The 14,585-nt window shown below is 45.0% G+C and overlaps 1 protein-coding gene across 1 annotated transcript in view; it reads right to left on the bottom strand.

Moving 5' to 3' along the window:
• The window catches only part of SCARA5 (scavenger receptor class A member 5), a 521,618-nt gene that overhangs the window by 176,836 nt on the left and 330,197 nt on the right, over positions 1 to 14,585 (bottom strand). Inside the window, exon 7 of the mRNA XM_068280108.1 lies at positions 8,932 to 9,030. Within this exon, the coding sequence (XP_068136209.1) occupies positions 8,932 to 9,030 (99 nt within the window). The remainder of the gene's footprint in view (positions 1 to 8,931; positions 9,031 to 14,585) is intronic.

Genomic DNA, 14,585 nt, shown 5'->3' with positions numbered 1-14,585 from the left:
AAACCATTAAAAAAAAAAAAGGTTTAATTTTTCTGAGGTGCCCGGGTTGAAAACTGTGTTGTCCCAGTTGTGTATTGGACACAATGTGGGCTGCACGACCGCTGTCTGGGACCTCCTGTTGTGTTTATTTACAGCCCTGGTATCACCGCTAGGTACCAGGGCTATTATGTCACGCTGCCTACCTGCTGCCACACTCACACTGCTCCTCCATACCTCCTCCTGCTGCTGCTGCTGCTGCTGTCTGTCTGTGTTTCCCACTGCCAGGGTACACAGATGATTTACCTTCTGCTGCCACTCTGCCACCAGCTATTACGTCAAACAATAGCTGCTCGCCTACTCCTCCATTCCTCCTCTTGCTGCTGCTGTCTGTCTGTGTTTCCCACTGCCAGGGTACACAGAATTACCTTCTTCTGCTGCCACTCTGCCACCAGCTATTACGTCAAACAATAGCTGCTCACATTACTCCTCCATTCCTCCTGCTGCTGTTGCTGTCTGTCTGTGTTTCCCACTGCCAGGGTACACAGAATTACCTTCTTCTGCTGCCACTCTGCCACCAGCTATTACGTCAAACAATAGCTATATTGGTTGCAAAACCAAAACCAAACAAACCATTAAAAAAAAAAAAAAGGTTTAATTTTTCTGAGGTGCCCGGGTTGAAAACTGTGTTGTCCCAGTTGTGTATTGGACACAATGTGGGCTGCACGACCGCTGTCTGGGACCTCCTGTTGTGTTTATTTACAGCCCTGGTATCACCGCTAGGTACCAGGGCTATTATGTCACGCTGCCTACCTGCTGCCACACTCACACTACTCCTCCATACCTCCTCCTGCTGCTGCTGCTGCTGTCTGTCTGTGTTTCCCACTGCCAGGGTACACTACACAGATGATTTACCTTCTGCTGCCACTCTGCCACCAGCTATTACGTCAAACAATAGCTGCTCACATTACTCCTCCATTCCTCCTGCTGCTGTTGCTGTCTGTCTGTGTTTCCCACTGCCAGGGTACACAGAATTACCTTCTGCTGCCACTCTGCCACCAGCTATTACGTCAAACAATAGCTATATTGGTTGCAAAACCAAAACCAAACAAACCATTAAAAAAAAAAAAAAGGTTTAATTTTTCTGAGGTGCCCGGGTTGAAAACTGTGTTGTCCCAGTTGTGTATTGGACACAATGTGGGCTGCACGACCGCTGTCTGGGACCTCCTGTTGTGTTTATTTACAGCCCTGGTATCACCGCTAGGTACCAGGGCTATTATGTCACGGCGAGCTGCCTGCCTCATTGACTGCCTGCTGCCACACACTCATCCTCCTCCTCCTGCTGCTGAATTTACCTCCTGCTGTCTTTGTGTTTCCACTGCCAGGGAGCACATACAATGGCGCTTCCAACATGCGTGCGCCCAACAGCTATTTGTTACGCTCAAAAATAGCTGCATTTCTTTAAAAAAAAAATTGAAAAGAGAAATACGTGAAGAAGAAGAAGACGATATTGAAAAAGAAGGAGAAGGAGAAGATGAAGATGAAGAAGAAGATGAAGAAGATGATGAAGAAGAAGATGAAAAAGAAGAAGAAGATGAAGAAGATGAAGAAGATGAAGAAGAAGAAGATGAAGAAGAAGAAGATGAAGAAGAAGAAGAAGATGAAGAAGATGATGAAGAAGATGAAGAAGAAGAAGAAGAAGAAGAAGAAGATGAAGAAGAAGAAGAAGAAGATGAAGAAGAAGAAGAAGAAGATGAAGAAGAAGAAGAAGATGAAGAAGAAGAAGATGAAGAAGATGAAGAAGAAGATGAAGAAGATGAAGATGAAGAAGAAGATGATGAAGAAGATGATGAAGAAGATGATGAAGAAGAAGAAGAAGAAGATGATGAAGAAGAAGAAGATGATGAAGAAGAAGAAGATGATGATGATGATGAAGAAGAAGAAGAAGAAGAAGAAGAAGAAGAAGACAATATAGAAGAAGAAGAAGAAGATATAGAAGAAGAAGATCTAGAAGAAGAAGAAGAAGAACAAGTATATACAGTAACACTACTGAACAAAATTAAGGACACAACTTCTCTTTCCACATTTTTTTTTAAAGGAACATCCCCACATAATCACTTGCTGTTGTTACTTGGAAAAAAAGATGTTTCTTGCATCATTCACCCTCAAAACAAGTGTTGGAAGCTATTTAAGGCCAATTCGAATAGTCAGCTCGAATAGTGAGCTCGAATACCGACTCGAATAGTGAGCTCGAAGTCCGAGGTCGAATCGAATAGTAAAAATTATTCGACTCGAATATTCGACTGACCTCGAATAATTTACTATTCGAATTCGACCTAACTCGAATTTTGAAAAGGGGTATTTGAGCATCACTAAGCAGGGGTATCGGCCACCCCTCAGCCTCTCTGGCAAGTCTCCACAGCTGGGTCCTTCAGCTGGGTCCTTCACAGGATAGATGAACCTCCAGGAAGAAATATAGAAGACGCCTCACATAGCGTAAAAGGGATTACTCCCGTAATTTATTAAAAAGTTAAAAATGAGAGATGCTCAATACAAGACCCAATGGGGCTTGAGGCTAAGCATGCAGCTAGTGCTCAGAGGCAGCCGCCGGAGAAAACCCCGCAAAGCAAGAAGATCCCCGCCGCCAGGTAAAAACCAAAGATGGCGCCCGTCAACCAATCACCGCGTCCGGTGACGTCAGACGTAACGCTGCTCCGTAGCTCCGCCCTGCGCGGGCGCAGCACAAGTGCTCTAAACCCGCAGCTGAACTCTGGTCCCCTACCTTCCGTGTCCCCATCTCTCCCTCTAGATTGTAAGCCTTTGGGCAGGGTCCTCCTCCTTTTGTGTCCTACCTGATCATGCACCTCCATTACTGTGCACCCATGCCATCTATTTGAGTGAACCTAACTTGCCTAATCTCCATGCTCCATCCAGTGACTGACTAAGCATTACCTTGTACTCATACTGTGCTGTGTGATCTGGTTTTCTTGTATTCCTGTATTGTCATATTGCTGTATGTCAGCCCTAAATATTGTCTGTAACCTAAACTAATGTCCAGCGCTGCGTAATATGTTGGCGCTTTATAAATACAATAAATAAATAGAACAAACGAGTAAGAAACCAGGAGATCAAAATGTAACAATTAGGACCAGGAATTCACCCAGCAAGCAGCCAGACCTGAAAGTAATGAAGTTTGGCAAAAACTCTTTGGAATGGTAGAGTCTTTAAATAAGATGCTCACAGCTGTTCCATGACTGCCAGAAAGTGGGTAGTGGGGCTCCTGCTGGTGGTATGTGGAAGTGTGAGGCAATTCAGGCATATGCCATCTGCTGGTGGAACCAAGAGATGCAGCTGATTATAGAGCACCACCTGGTGGTGGATGGTAGAAATACAGACATTTTCCACCGCACAATGCTAACAGCAGGCGAAACTAGTTTTAGAATTCCTTATGCTAGGGTGATAATTAACCAAACCTACCTGCACCACAAACATAACAGTGCATTTGTGGGTATCACCCTTTTCTTCAGGTGTAAAGTGTGAGCCAGATAGTGCATCATTGTTTTGTAAATATAATCAGTGTGATTATATTTACAAAAAAAAAAAAATTCCCTATGCGTTTGTATTTGACCCAGGCAAGCACTGCAAACGTTTGCCACCTAATAGCAAACAGTTTTCTGAAAACCCACTTCTATGTCCCTCTTTTTTCCAACTAAAAACCTTGGGAGCCAGAACTAATGTCATGCAACCACTAACCTATGGAATGCCTTTCCACACCCAATCAAGACAGCTCCAACCCTGGACGCGTTGAAATCAAAACGGAAAAGCCACCTGCTTAGTCTGGTATTTATGAAGACATAACTTTTTCCCCTGTAACCCATCACAAACTTCAACTATGTATCATTGTGAGACAAGCTCATTTGTTTTGGGTCTTATGGGAGAAAATCACTTTTTGTTCTGTTGTTGCTGTATTGATTGTACTCTTCTGCCCATAACTTGCTCACCATCCTCAATAGAGAGCCCTGTTATAAAGGTAAGTATGGAATAGCATCCAGAGGAAGCAGAAGAGGCTGATTATAGTAAATAGCAGTAAAACACGATCTACCATATAACTCTTATTATTATGGCCTTATTTCACCAAAGCTTTCTTTTTCCCTGTTTTGCGAGTTTACTGCCCCTGTGGATGCCTCATTGTATGTAAAGTCAGTCATCTTGGCTTGCCACCTCTGTAATTGCCGGGAACTTGGCAGGGAAGCCGGAAAGTGCTTACTTCTAATATAAAAGCATTAATATGAGCTGCAATAACACAGAAATCACTTAAAGCCACTACACAAATCCCATTAATCTCCATGAACCTGCTGCAGTCACAGGACCCCGGCTAGCGGAAACCAAAAGTTTATGCTAAGCGAGCTTTCATTTAAAGTGTAACGCCACTCTTGTTGCAAGAGAAAATACTGCATGTGCCACTGATACATGTATTTGTGTAATTTAATGTTCTGAACGTGAGCCTTCCAGCTGCAGAGAGCTGTGATTTTATAGACAGACATGCTGAATTATGCCTTTTTTGCAGCCATGGTAACAACTGACTGTTTGGAGGCAGGGCCGGTTTAAGCAACAATGGGGCCCCAGGACAAAATAAACCTGGGGGGGCCCCCAACAGATACCCTGGAACAAAAATCGTCATTAAAGCGGAATATAACCCTGCATTTCAACTTTGCTCTAAAACATTATTTACAGTATATTATATGCAACCAGCATTTTTATTTTTACTAGACCAGCATTGGAAGGGTTACACAGAGCTTTGAAGTTCCTGGAGATTTCTGCAGACGCATCCGAAGCTTACATAGATACATTTTGTTTACATAAATGTATCTAAGTGTTGAATGTGACTCATCTCTCTGACTGAGAAGGAGCTGAAGGACAGCCAAAGAGTGTGTAACATTTATCACTTGTTACATTCTATTTAGTTAAATGTATCTATCTGAACTTCTGCATATCTCTCCACGGAACTTTAAACCTCTGTGTTTAACCCTTACAATGCTGGTCTAGTAAAAAAAAATGCTGGTTGCATATAATATGCTGTAAATAATGTTTTAGAGCAAAGTTGAAATGCAGGGTTATATTCCGCTTTAAGGGACCTTTTTTGCAACTAGTATAGTCAGGGTGTGAAGCCCCAATCGGTCGGAGCTCCTCATTCTGGCTATCCCAGCCTGCATGGGTGACAAGGGGTTAAAAAGTTTCAGGAGTGGTGACCCCACATAATTAAAAAAATACAATTCCCACACTCTAAACATAAAAAAAAAAAAAAAAAAATTGGGAAAATATTGCGGCTGTATAGCGATCCCTGGCCAAAGCGCTGCGGCTGCGTATGGACCCCCTGGAAACCCCGTCAGGAAATGTATTGCTCTTTCTTTTGATACATGTAAAATTACACTACCGTTAGGTTTGCTACTAAAAGTGACATTTACCGCATTTAAAAGTATACTTTTTCCTTTAAAAACTTTAAAATCGATTTTCTCAAAAACTATATGGTCTTTTTGAAAAATTGTTTTTTTCCTCTTATTCCTAATGATCTCCTTAACATATCCTGCAAATTTAGGGTTTATAGCATTTAAGGTGGATTTGCTATTAACTGTTAACTTCGGCGGGTTTTTAAATGTGTATTTTTTTCCTTTGAAACTTTAAAATCGATTTTCTCAAAAACTATAAGGTCTTTTTGAAAAATTGTTTTTCCTGTTTGTAGCCACTGGGGGCCATAAAGGCTCTGGGGCCCTGGGGCAATTGCCTCCTTTGCCTCTATGGTAGCGCCGACCCTGTTTGGAGGCAGTATCCACTCTCAATTTCACTTTTCATCCTTGCAGGACGGAATATTCACATCTACAGGAAATTCATTAAACCAAACGTCAGGTCTCATCTCTTGTGCAGCAGCATTCATCAACAACTTCTTATGTTACACCTGTGACCTAGGTAGGAGTTAAAGGACAACTGTAGTGAGAGGGCTATGGAGGCTGCCATATTTTTTCCTTTTAAGCAATACCAGTTGCCTGGCTGTTTTGCTGATCTTCTGCCTCTAATACTTTCAGCCATAGACCCTGAACAAGCATGCAGCAGATCAGGTGTTTCTGACATTATTGTCAGATCTGACAAGGTTAGTTGCATGCTTGTTTCTGGTGTTTTTCAGACACTACTGCAGCCAAATAGATCAGTAAGGCTGCTAGGCAACTGGTATTGTTTAAAAGGAAATAAATATGGCAGCCTCCATATTCTTCTCACTTTAGTTGTCCTTTAAAGGAAACTTGAAGTGAGAGGGGAGATGGAGGCTGCCATATTTATTTCCTTTGAACAATACCAGTCGCCTGGCGGTCCTGCTGATCTCTTTGGCTGCAGTAGTGTCTGAATCACACTCCTGAAACAAGCAATCGGCTTTTTTTAGCTCTAACTTGGGCTATTTGGAGTGTTGCTGGGGGACACTCTGTCCGTTGTACAGCTGGTGGGAGGGAATGTATATATTCTAAATATCACTGCATTGTTATTTCACCTCCTGATGAAGCCTTTCTGGGTGAAACTGGTTGAGGGGATTTGTGTTAGCACTGTATATACTATATGAGTACCCCATACGTTTGTCTGTCTTTAGCTCAACACACACCATACAATCTTGGTTGTACAGATTTACCAAATCTATGGAATATAAGGGCCAACAGATTGAAAATACCTTTAATGATTGATTGGATACGCTCTTATACTACATGAAAGTGGTAAGATTGAACAACCAAGATTGTATGGTGTATGTTGAGCCTTAAGGTGGCCACACACGATACAATAAAATGATCCGATTTTACAGTAATTCGATAAAAACGATCGGATCTCCCGAAAAAATCGAAAGCTTTTTTTTCATTCGACTGAAAAATCTGATCGTATTTCCCGTTTTCTTCGATTTTAATCGATCCGGAATGCTAGATATTTTTCTTCAATCTTACTAAAGTTTGTATGGTGTGTGTTGGATTGCCAGTTTATTAATATACACACCCTAGCAATTTTGTCAGAGTTTCCAATCATTTTTATCATAATTGGGGGGGAAATTGAACATAGGTGCGTGGTACATTAGTCATATTTTTGAAATGTTACAATCAGTCAGAAAAATTGATTGCAATTCTTAAATTGAACAGATATTTAAAAAATTGTATGGTGTGTGGCCACATTTAGTCTGAGTACCCCCTACTCCACTGTCTGTATAGGTGGTCAATTTTATAGATGGATAGGGCAGGCTGCACACCTACAGCCCTGCCGCACACCATATTATATATATATGTGACCCCTAAATCTATACTGGACAGGCATATATTGTATATTTACCGAGGGATAGCCACACCACACTCATGGGCGATTTCAATTGTCATTAGAGGAGGTAATCTTTTATATATTTGCCCAGAAAGCTCAGTCTCCAGTGTTCCCTGACGACGGCGGAAGGCCGAAACCGGTCGGAACGGCAACTGGAGACTGGGCAATTGTACAAAGAGACCGTGAGACTGTTTTGTGTATCTATATACACTATATGCTTATTACTACTAAGGGTCCCTGTCAAAAGGACCCCTAAAGTAAGATATTGTATATGTGTTATTGTTTGAAGTTTATTAAAATATATTGTTTTTAATGACAGTGAGTGACCTTTTGGTAATTTTTATCCTTTGTGATGGTCACTGTCTGAGAATATACACTGTGGTGTCTACAGATAACAGTGTGATCACCTAGCGCTGTGGATTTACATTTGGAGTTTCTTTTGATACCTATTGTGGATATGGTCATCCTGAGCAGCTGGTGAAAGATATATAGAGGAATTATCAAGTTGGAGCAGCGCCTGTATTGCATCTTTTAACACACCACACTCATATTTGACGTTCAGGGTGTTGGGGGATGAGCAAAGAACCCCTAGGTTAGAGAATTAAGCACTGCCTTGTTTCCGAGAACAGACAGTCTTTATCTGCAGGGCCGGCGCTACCATAGGAAAAAACAGGCAATTGCCCCAGGGCCCCAGAGCCTGTAGGGGCCCCCAAGGTGTCTCTCCCCCATCTTAACTGTTGCTCCCCAGGGACTCTGCAGAGTCTTTGGCGGAGTAGCGTCTCTTCTGTGCTGGCAGGCAGGTGAGACACTACACTGACATAGACACTGCAGTGGTCCTAGGGAGCACAGTTAAGTTGGGAGGTGATTGGGGGAGGGTCAGCAGCCAGCTCCGGGGCCCAGGAGGGAAATTTGGCAGCAACAAAGGGCCCCTAATGCCGCTTTTTGGTCGGGGGGGGGGGTCTGTTGGGGGGCCCCCAGGCTAATTTTGCCCTAGGAGCCCATTGTTACTTGAACCAGCCCTGTTTATCTGACCACAGAGGACAGAGCACAGAGACCTTCCTCTGTTTTATTGTTTTTATCAACCAATAAAGATACCAGTCTTTTAGCTATATATGTACTTATAGGGCCTGTCTTGTTCAGGACAATTGTGTATGGTAATTAATTCCCTGGTACCCCTTTCTCTGAAAGTTTGCAAGCAGGTGGCTAATCCAGACAGATTTCAGTCAGGAACATCTGATCAAGGTCTATGGCCAAAAGTATATGAGGCAGAGGATCAGCAGGATAGCCAGGCAATATGCATGGTTTAAAAGAAAATAAATATGTCAGCCTCCATGTTCCTCTCTTTTCAAGTGTGCTTTAGGCTGGATTCACGCGTAGATGTGTTGAGTTGCATTGCAGCATGCGTTTTCAATGGGATGCAACTCAACACATCTAAGTGTGAATCCAGCCTGAAGGAAATGAGGTAGGCTGCATTTGGTATCGTTTGCTGAAATCCCAACAATTCAGAAAGTTGTTCCGGAAGGTGTTGTGTTTATGTTTCCATGACAGCAGAGATGCACCTTAAAGTCCCACTCTGGGCTGAGCTTGAACTATTACTAATGGAGAACGTGTGAGTCCTACCTTTGAGTCCTCGTGGTCCCATTGCTCCTGGAGGTCCAATGTCTCCTTGATCGCCCTTTTGACCAGGCACTCCAGGAAGACCTCGTTCACCTGGTAGACCTGGAAAAGAGAAATAGCAGTCACCCAAATTATCATAGCAAGTGGGATGTGCACAAACAAATCTGATTAGATCTTAGGGACAGTAAGGGGCGGTTCAGATGGACACCGGGAACCATCCGTCTGAACCGGCCATGAAGGTGACAACATGAAATGGGACCTTCAACAACTGGGATCCTGTAAGAAAACCACCGTGAGCACCAGAAGGTTAAATCTTCAATCAGAGTTGATATATATCCCCTCTACTACAGCCATGACATATCCCACCAATAAATGTGTTCTTTTTCATGAATGTTTAATGAATGTTCATTGTATGGGCATTTCAGAAGCAAATGGCCAATGGATTTCTCAGGCTGATCGCTTTGCCCCTGGTTCCTCCCCCTTCTTTTCCACTTTGCTCTCCATTGGACAGTGCATCTCATGCAGAAGAGCAAATCTGAAGCGGTAAATACTAAGCAATGGTGTGGGAAGGCTCTGGATCCCATAGAGTCTTCCTAAGTCCCCTTGTTCCACCGTTGTCCACCGTTGAAGTTATGTGCCTTTTGGGCTCCTCGGCAGTCTTTAGAACCACTCATGTTCCCCAGTAATTCCAAAGATGGGCGTATGTGTGTCACACACGAGCAAGCCCAGACTTTTTTGACTTCAGAAGTACTTCCGAAAGACTGCCCGAGGAGGACCAAAGATTTATTTGACCAAGCTGGTTAAAGAGGGATTGTCAGCCACAAAATCAAATTCCATTTACCCACTGCTCTGTGTTCATTATGGTACGTATGGAGAGAGACACTGTGCACCTGTATCATAAACAGTCCCAAAGATTTATTCCATTCCTCTGACAAATATGATCAGCCTTGACATACATCAAAGAAAGGTGCCAAACCTGTATGTGTCGAAGTTGTGGCGGTGTAGAAGGGAGAGGTGACCAGGGGAAGATTCGGACGGCACTACAGCCGTTTCTCGCCGCTTGGGCGCTTGCTCACATGCGTGTCCGTGTAAGGATGGCGCCGGAGAGCTTCCTGTATAGGATCTCCTGACCCCGCCTCCGGCGCCATCTCATTGGTGTGAAGTCTAGCTTACGCTGCACAGCGTCACTAAGAAACGAAATACATATCTAGTTTCTTTCCGTATCACGGCGGAATCCCGCCCACTCACCCCCGACCTTCCCCTGTCACAACTTCACACCAATGAGATGGCGCCGGAGGCGGGGTCAGGAGATCCTATACAGGAAGCTCTCCGGCGCCATCCTTACACGGACACGCATGTGAGCAAGCGCCCAAGCGGCGAGAAACGGCTGTAGTGCCGTCCGAATCTTCCCCTGGTCACCTCTCCCTTCTACACCGCCACAACTTCGACACATACAGGTTTGGCACCTTTCTTTGATGTATGTCAAGGCTGATCATATTTGTCAGAGGAATGGAATAAATCTTTGGGACTGTTTATGATACAGGTGCACAGTGTCTCTCTCCATACGTACTGTATTTGTTTTGGTGCCCTGCACAGAATTACTTGCTGCACAGTTCAGAACTCTCCCTACACGTCCTATTGAAGCTGTTGGAGTAACATTTAAAGGTGTAAGTGCTACAATTTGCATGTGAAGCAAAGCATCCCTCAAAGTAAGGTCTACATCCCCCAAGCTGAAGCACATGAGTGCCAGATCTTAAATTCTTTGTTATACCGTATGTGTTCATTATGCAGCCTGGAACCTAACCCTGCATTGCAAGCACTCCAATCTAATCAGAAAAGTTTCTGCTTTAATAAACCTTATCTCAGTTAGCCTGGCTCTGTTTGTTCTACTGCTGATTAGAAGGAAGCTTGTCATCAGCCCTGCTACATTCCTGCTCCTTGTTGATTGGCTGAGGGCAGTTCAGTGAGATACTGAAAGATGATCTAGGCTGTGCTCACATTTGTTTACAAAGCAAGCTAGATATGACAGTGCAGTTTCTAGGAGAAAAAGTAAGGGAGGAAATTACATCACTATTGGCTTCAGTCAAAATTAAGATGGCAAATGCCTGAAACAGAATCCTCTTTATTTACTATATGAAATTCACTGAAATCAAAATGTGGACAGCCCAATACATCTGTTATGTACTATAAGTAGAACATGTAGTTATCTACTTCTATATGTTTTTTTTATTCCCCGGGATAGTGTGGCTGTTCCTGCTGCTTTAAAAAACTTACTGGAACAACATCACATAGTGAGGACCTGGAATCCTCTATGCGATCCAGTAGAGTAGGTGAGTATGTAACTTTTTTTTGTGCTGTCAGATTTACTTTAAATATCCTATGATCAGTCACAGGGCTGCCAACACATTGTCATGAGTAATTATCATAATGATTACTTTGGCCAGCTAAGTTCTAATGTCTGTATCTAACATTAGTAGCTAAGGGGTTGGCAGTGGCAGGCAGTGTCGCCAACCTCAGAAATACATTTTACTGACAAAGCACAAAACATTTACTGACAGAACACTTTTTTTACTGACATCGAATATTATTGAAATTCAATGAAAGATATCACTCATGTGCCTTACGTGCAATACACCAGCAACCACGTCGGGCGCGAATGAGGAAGAGTGCAGTGGTGGACACCGGACAGGTGAAGTATTAATGCACGGCATCTGTGGGAGGGGACTTTGATACATTTACATTTGGGGGATGCAACCAGGGGGTTTCCTTCATATTTGTTCTCGATTATCGCAGCCCTTACCGCTGCACACCTTATCGAGCATGCCAACCTCAGATTTTCCATGCAACCGATTTCGGCCTGAAATTGGTTTGATTGTCAACTTGCTCTTGATGGCACCGATTTTTATAATAATAATTGTCTTATCTGATGGTTGATCGACCACCAAGTCTACAGATGTATGGCCACCTTTAGCTAGAGCAGTGTACACTCCACAGTGATATGTGAACTGATAAGCAGTAAGTGCTGTGATCTTCTGGGAAAGAGAGAGTTTTTTTTTTTACTGACACCACAAAGTTTTTCATGGACTTTACTGACAGCCCAGATTTGTTGACTTTTTTACTGACTGTCAGTAAATTTACTGACGGTTGGCAACACTGGTGGCAGGGGAAGTCATAAGAATAGCAGAATGAACTAGTGATGCACTGAGCAGGTGGATGCTAGGTTACACCAGTGAATAATCATAGCAGTTCCAGTGGCTGTTTAGTAGTAGCAGTGTGGGCAGGAGAGCATGGGCAGAGCAGGCAAATAGCTGGTGTATATAAGAGAGGCATCTCTGCAACCTGATGTGCCACAATTTATCCTCTGTCATTGCAATATTACAATGAGAATATACAGTATAGGCCTCTGAAAGTCATCATCATTCCCAATGCAATTCTGACTTCTCTGTTTCCCTAAAAATACGACCTAGCATGATGTTTCTGGATTTCTGAGGGGGATGGAAAAATAAGCTTTTCTGCAAAAATATGCCTTAGTTACAGTTCATAAACAAGTCAATATAAATAGTGTCCAGGCAGCTATGGTATACATCTAAATAATAGAATTGGCAGGAGAATGCAGCAGGACTACTGGACCCTTCGCCCAGGATACTGGATACCACCAAAAGAATTACACTCAGAAGACCCAAAACAATACTATAAGGGATGGCAAGTCCTCGACTGTGTATATGTAGATTATTACAGTAGAGTCCTGGTTATCCAGCACCAACGGGGATTGGCTGATGCTGGGTAAATGTGGTATCCAGAGCCGGATTAAGGCTAAATGGGGCCCTAAGCAAAGTAACTAATTTGGGCCCCCCATCATGTCGTAATAGAATCAGAAGATGCAGCTGCACAGCAACATGCCGCACACAACGGGGCAGCTGAGCTACTGGTTGCTATGGGCAACAGCCCGCTTTCCTCTGTCGGTGCACAATGCAGGGAATAGCAGCGGCACAATTCAGAGTGAGAGATGAATGGCTGGGACATTTGCACTCAAGGGCTGGGGCACCCCTCTGAAGAGGGAGCCAGATATCACAGCAGCAGCACTTTCCCCCTGCATCTCCAGCCTGGCAATAGCAGAAAGATCTGGACACCGCCAAACTGGAAGCCGTTCCCCAGACAGAATTACATAACCGCCCCCACCACCGAACAACCGATTTCCTCCTAAACTAGACAGCCACCATGCAGCCTCCATCCCAGTGAATACGATAGTCCAGCAGAGATGGCAGCCACAGCGGGGGAGAATGACAGCACCAGATGACTCACATTCACCTATTGCGGTCCAAGCAAATAGAGGTCCCGTCATCCGGAGCCCATCTGTCTCCTCTAGAGTGCTGCCGCTTTGTTACTACTACTATTACTACTTCCTACTTCCTGTCTGATCTGAGAATCAGGCAGTTCAGAGCGAGCGGCTGCACTGTAGAAAAGACAGATGGGTTTCAGATGACGGGATCTCTATCGCTTGGATCATGAATAGGTGATTGAGCATTTGCCATCTGCTGCTATCATTCTTGCTGCAGCTGTGGTTCTCTGTGGGAAGGGTGGGAAGAGTGGACAGCGGCAGAGTGCACAGTAGCAGGAGGGGGACCTAGGAGGAGAGCCTGGCTCTGAAGACAATCAGCAGCGCACGGCAGTGGCGTTCCTACCTAAGGGCGCAGGGGGGCGGGGCGCACCGGGTACCAGTCAGCCAGGGGGGTGTCGCCACGACCCCCCTACACCTGACTAAGGAGGGGAAGAGCAGCGCTAGGAGGAGGGGTGACAGCAGGGATAGCGGCGGGGAGGGGGAAATATCCCCCCCTCCCTCACCTGGGTCCCCTCCTTCTGCCTCTCTTCTCCCCCCAAAAATGCGGGCAGCGGGCCGGTGGCAGTGGGCAGCGAGCAGGCGAGCGCGGAGTATACTCACGTTACTTCCGCGTATCAGCCTGGAACGCTGCATCACCGTCACGTGCCTCTTCTGCGCCTCCAATCATTGGAGGCGCAGTAGAGGCGCGTGACGGCGACGCAGCGTTCCAGGCTGATACGCGGAAGTAACGTGAGTATACTCCGCGCTCGCCTGCTCGCTGCCCACTGCCACCGGCCCACTGCCCGCATTTTTGGGGGGAGAAGAGAGGCAGAAGGAGGGGACCCAGGTGAGGGAGGGGGGATATTTCCCCCTCCCCGCCGCTATCCCTGCTGTCACCCCTCCTTCTAGCTACACGGGGGGGGGGGGGGGGGACTATACTACCTAAACTGGGGGCCACTATACTAGCTGGCAGCTGGGGGCCACTATACTGGAGGCACTCAAACGGGGGGGGGGGGGGCACAGGGCACTATACTAGCTACACTGGGGGCATCTATGGGGGCCACTATATTACCTATACTGGGGGGGGGGGGTGCACCATACCAGCTACAATGGAGGCAACTATACTATCTAAACTGTGGGCCACTATACTAGCTATACTGGGGCAACTATGGGGGCCACTATACTAGCTATACTGGAGGGCAGCTCTACGGGGGCCACTATACAAACTACACTGGGGGCAGCAACACTACCTACATTGGGGGCAGCAGCTATGCTGCCTATCCTGGGGGCAACTATACTAGCTATATTGGGGAAACTATACTACCTTCACTGGGGGCAA

This window comes from Hyperolius riggenbachi, chromosome 4 (assembly GCF_040937935.1).
Source record: "Hyperolius riggenbachi isolate aHypRig1 chromosome 4, aHypRig1.pri, whole genome shotgun sequence".
Lineage (NCBI taxonomy): Eukaryota > Metazoa > Chordata > Amphibia > Anura > Hyperoliidae > Hyperolius > Hyperolius riggenbachi.
This window is presented reverse-complemented; position numbering and strand designations above follow the sequence as displayed.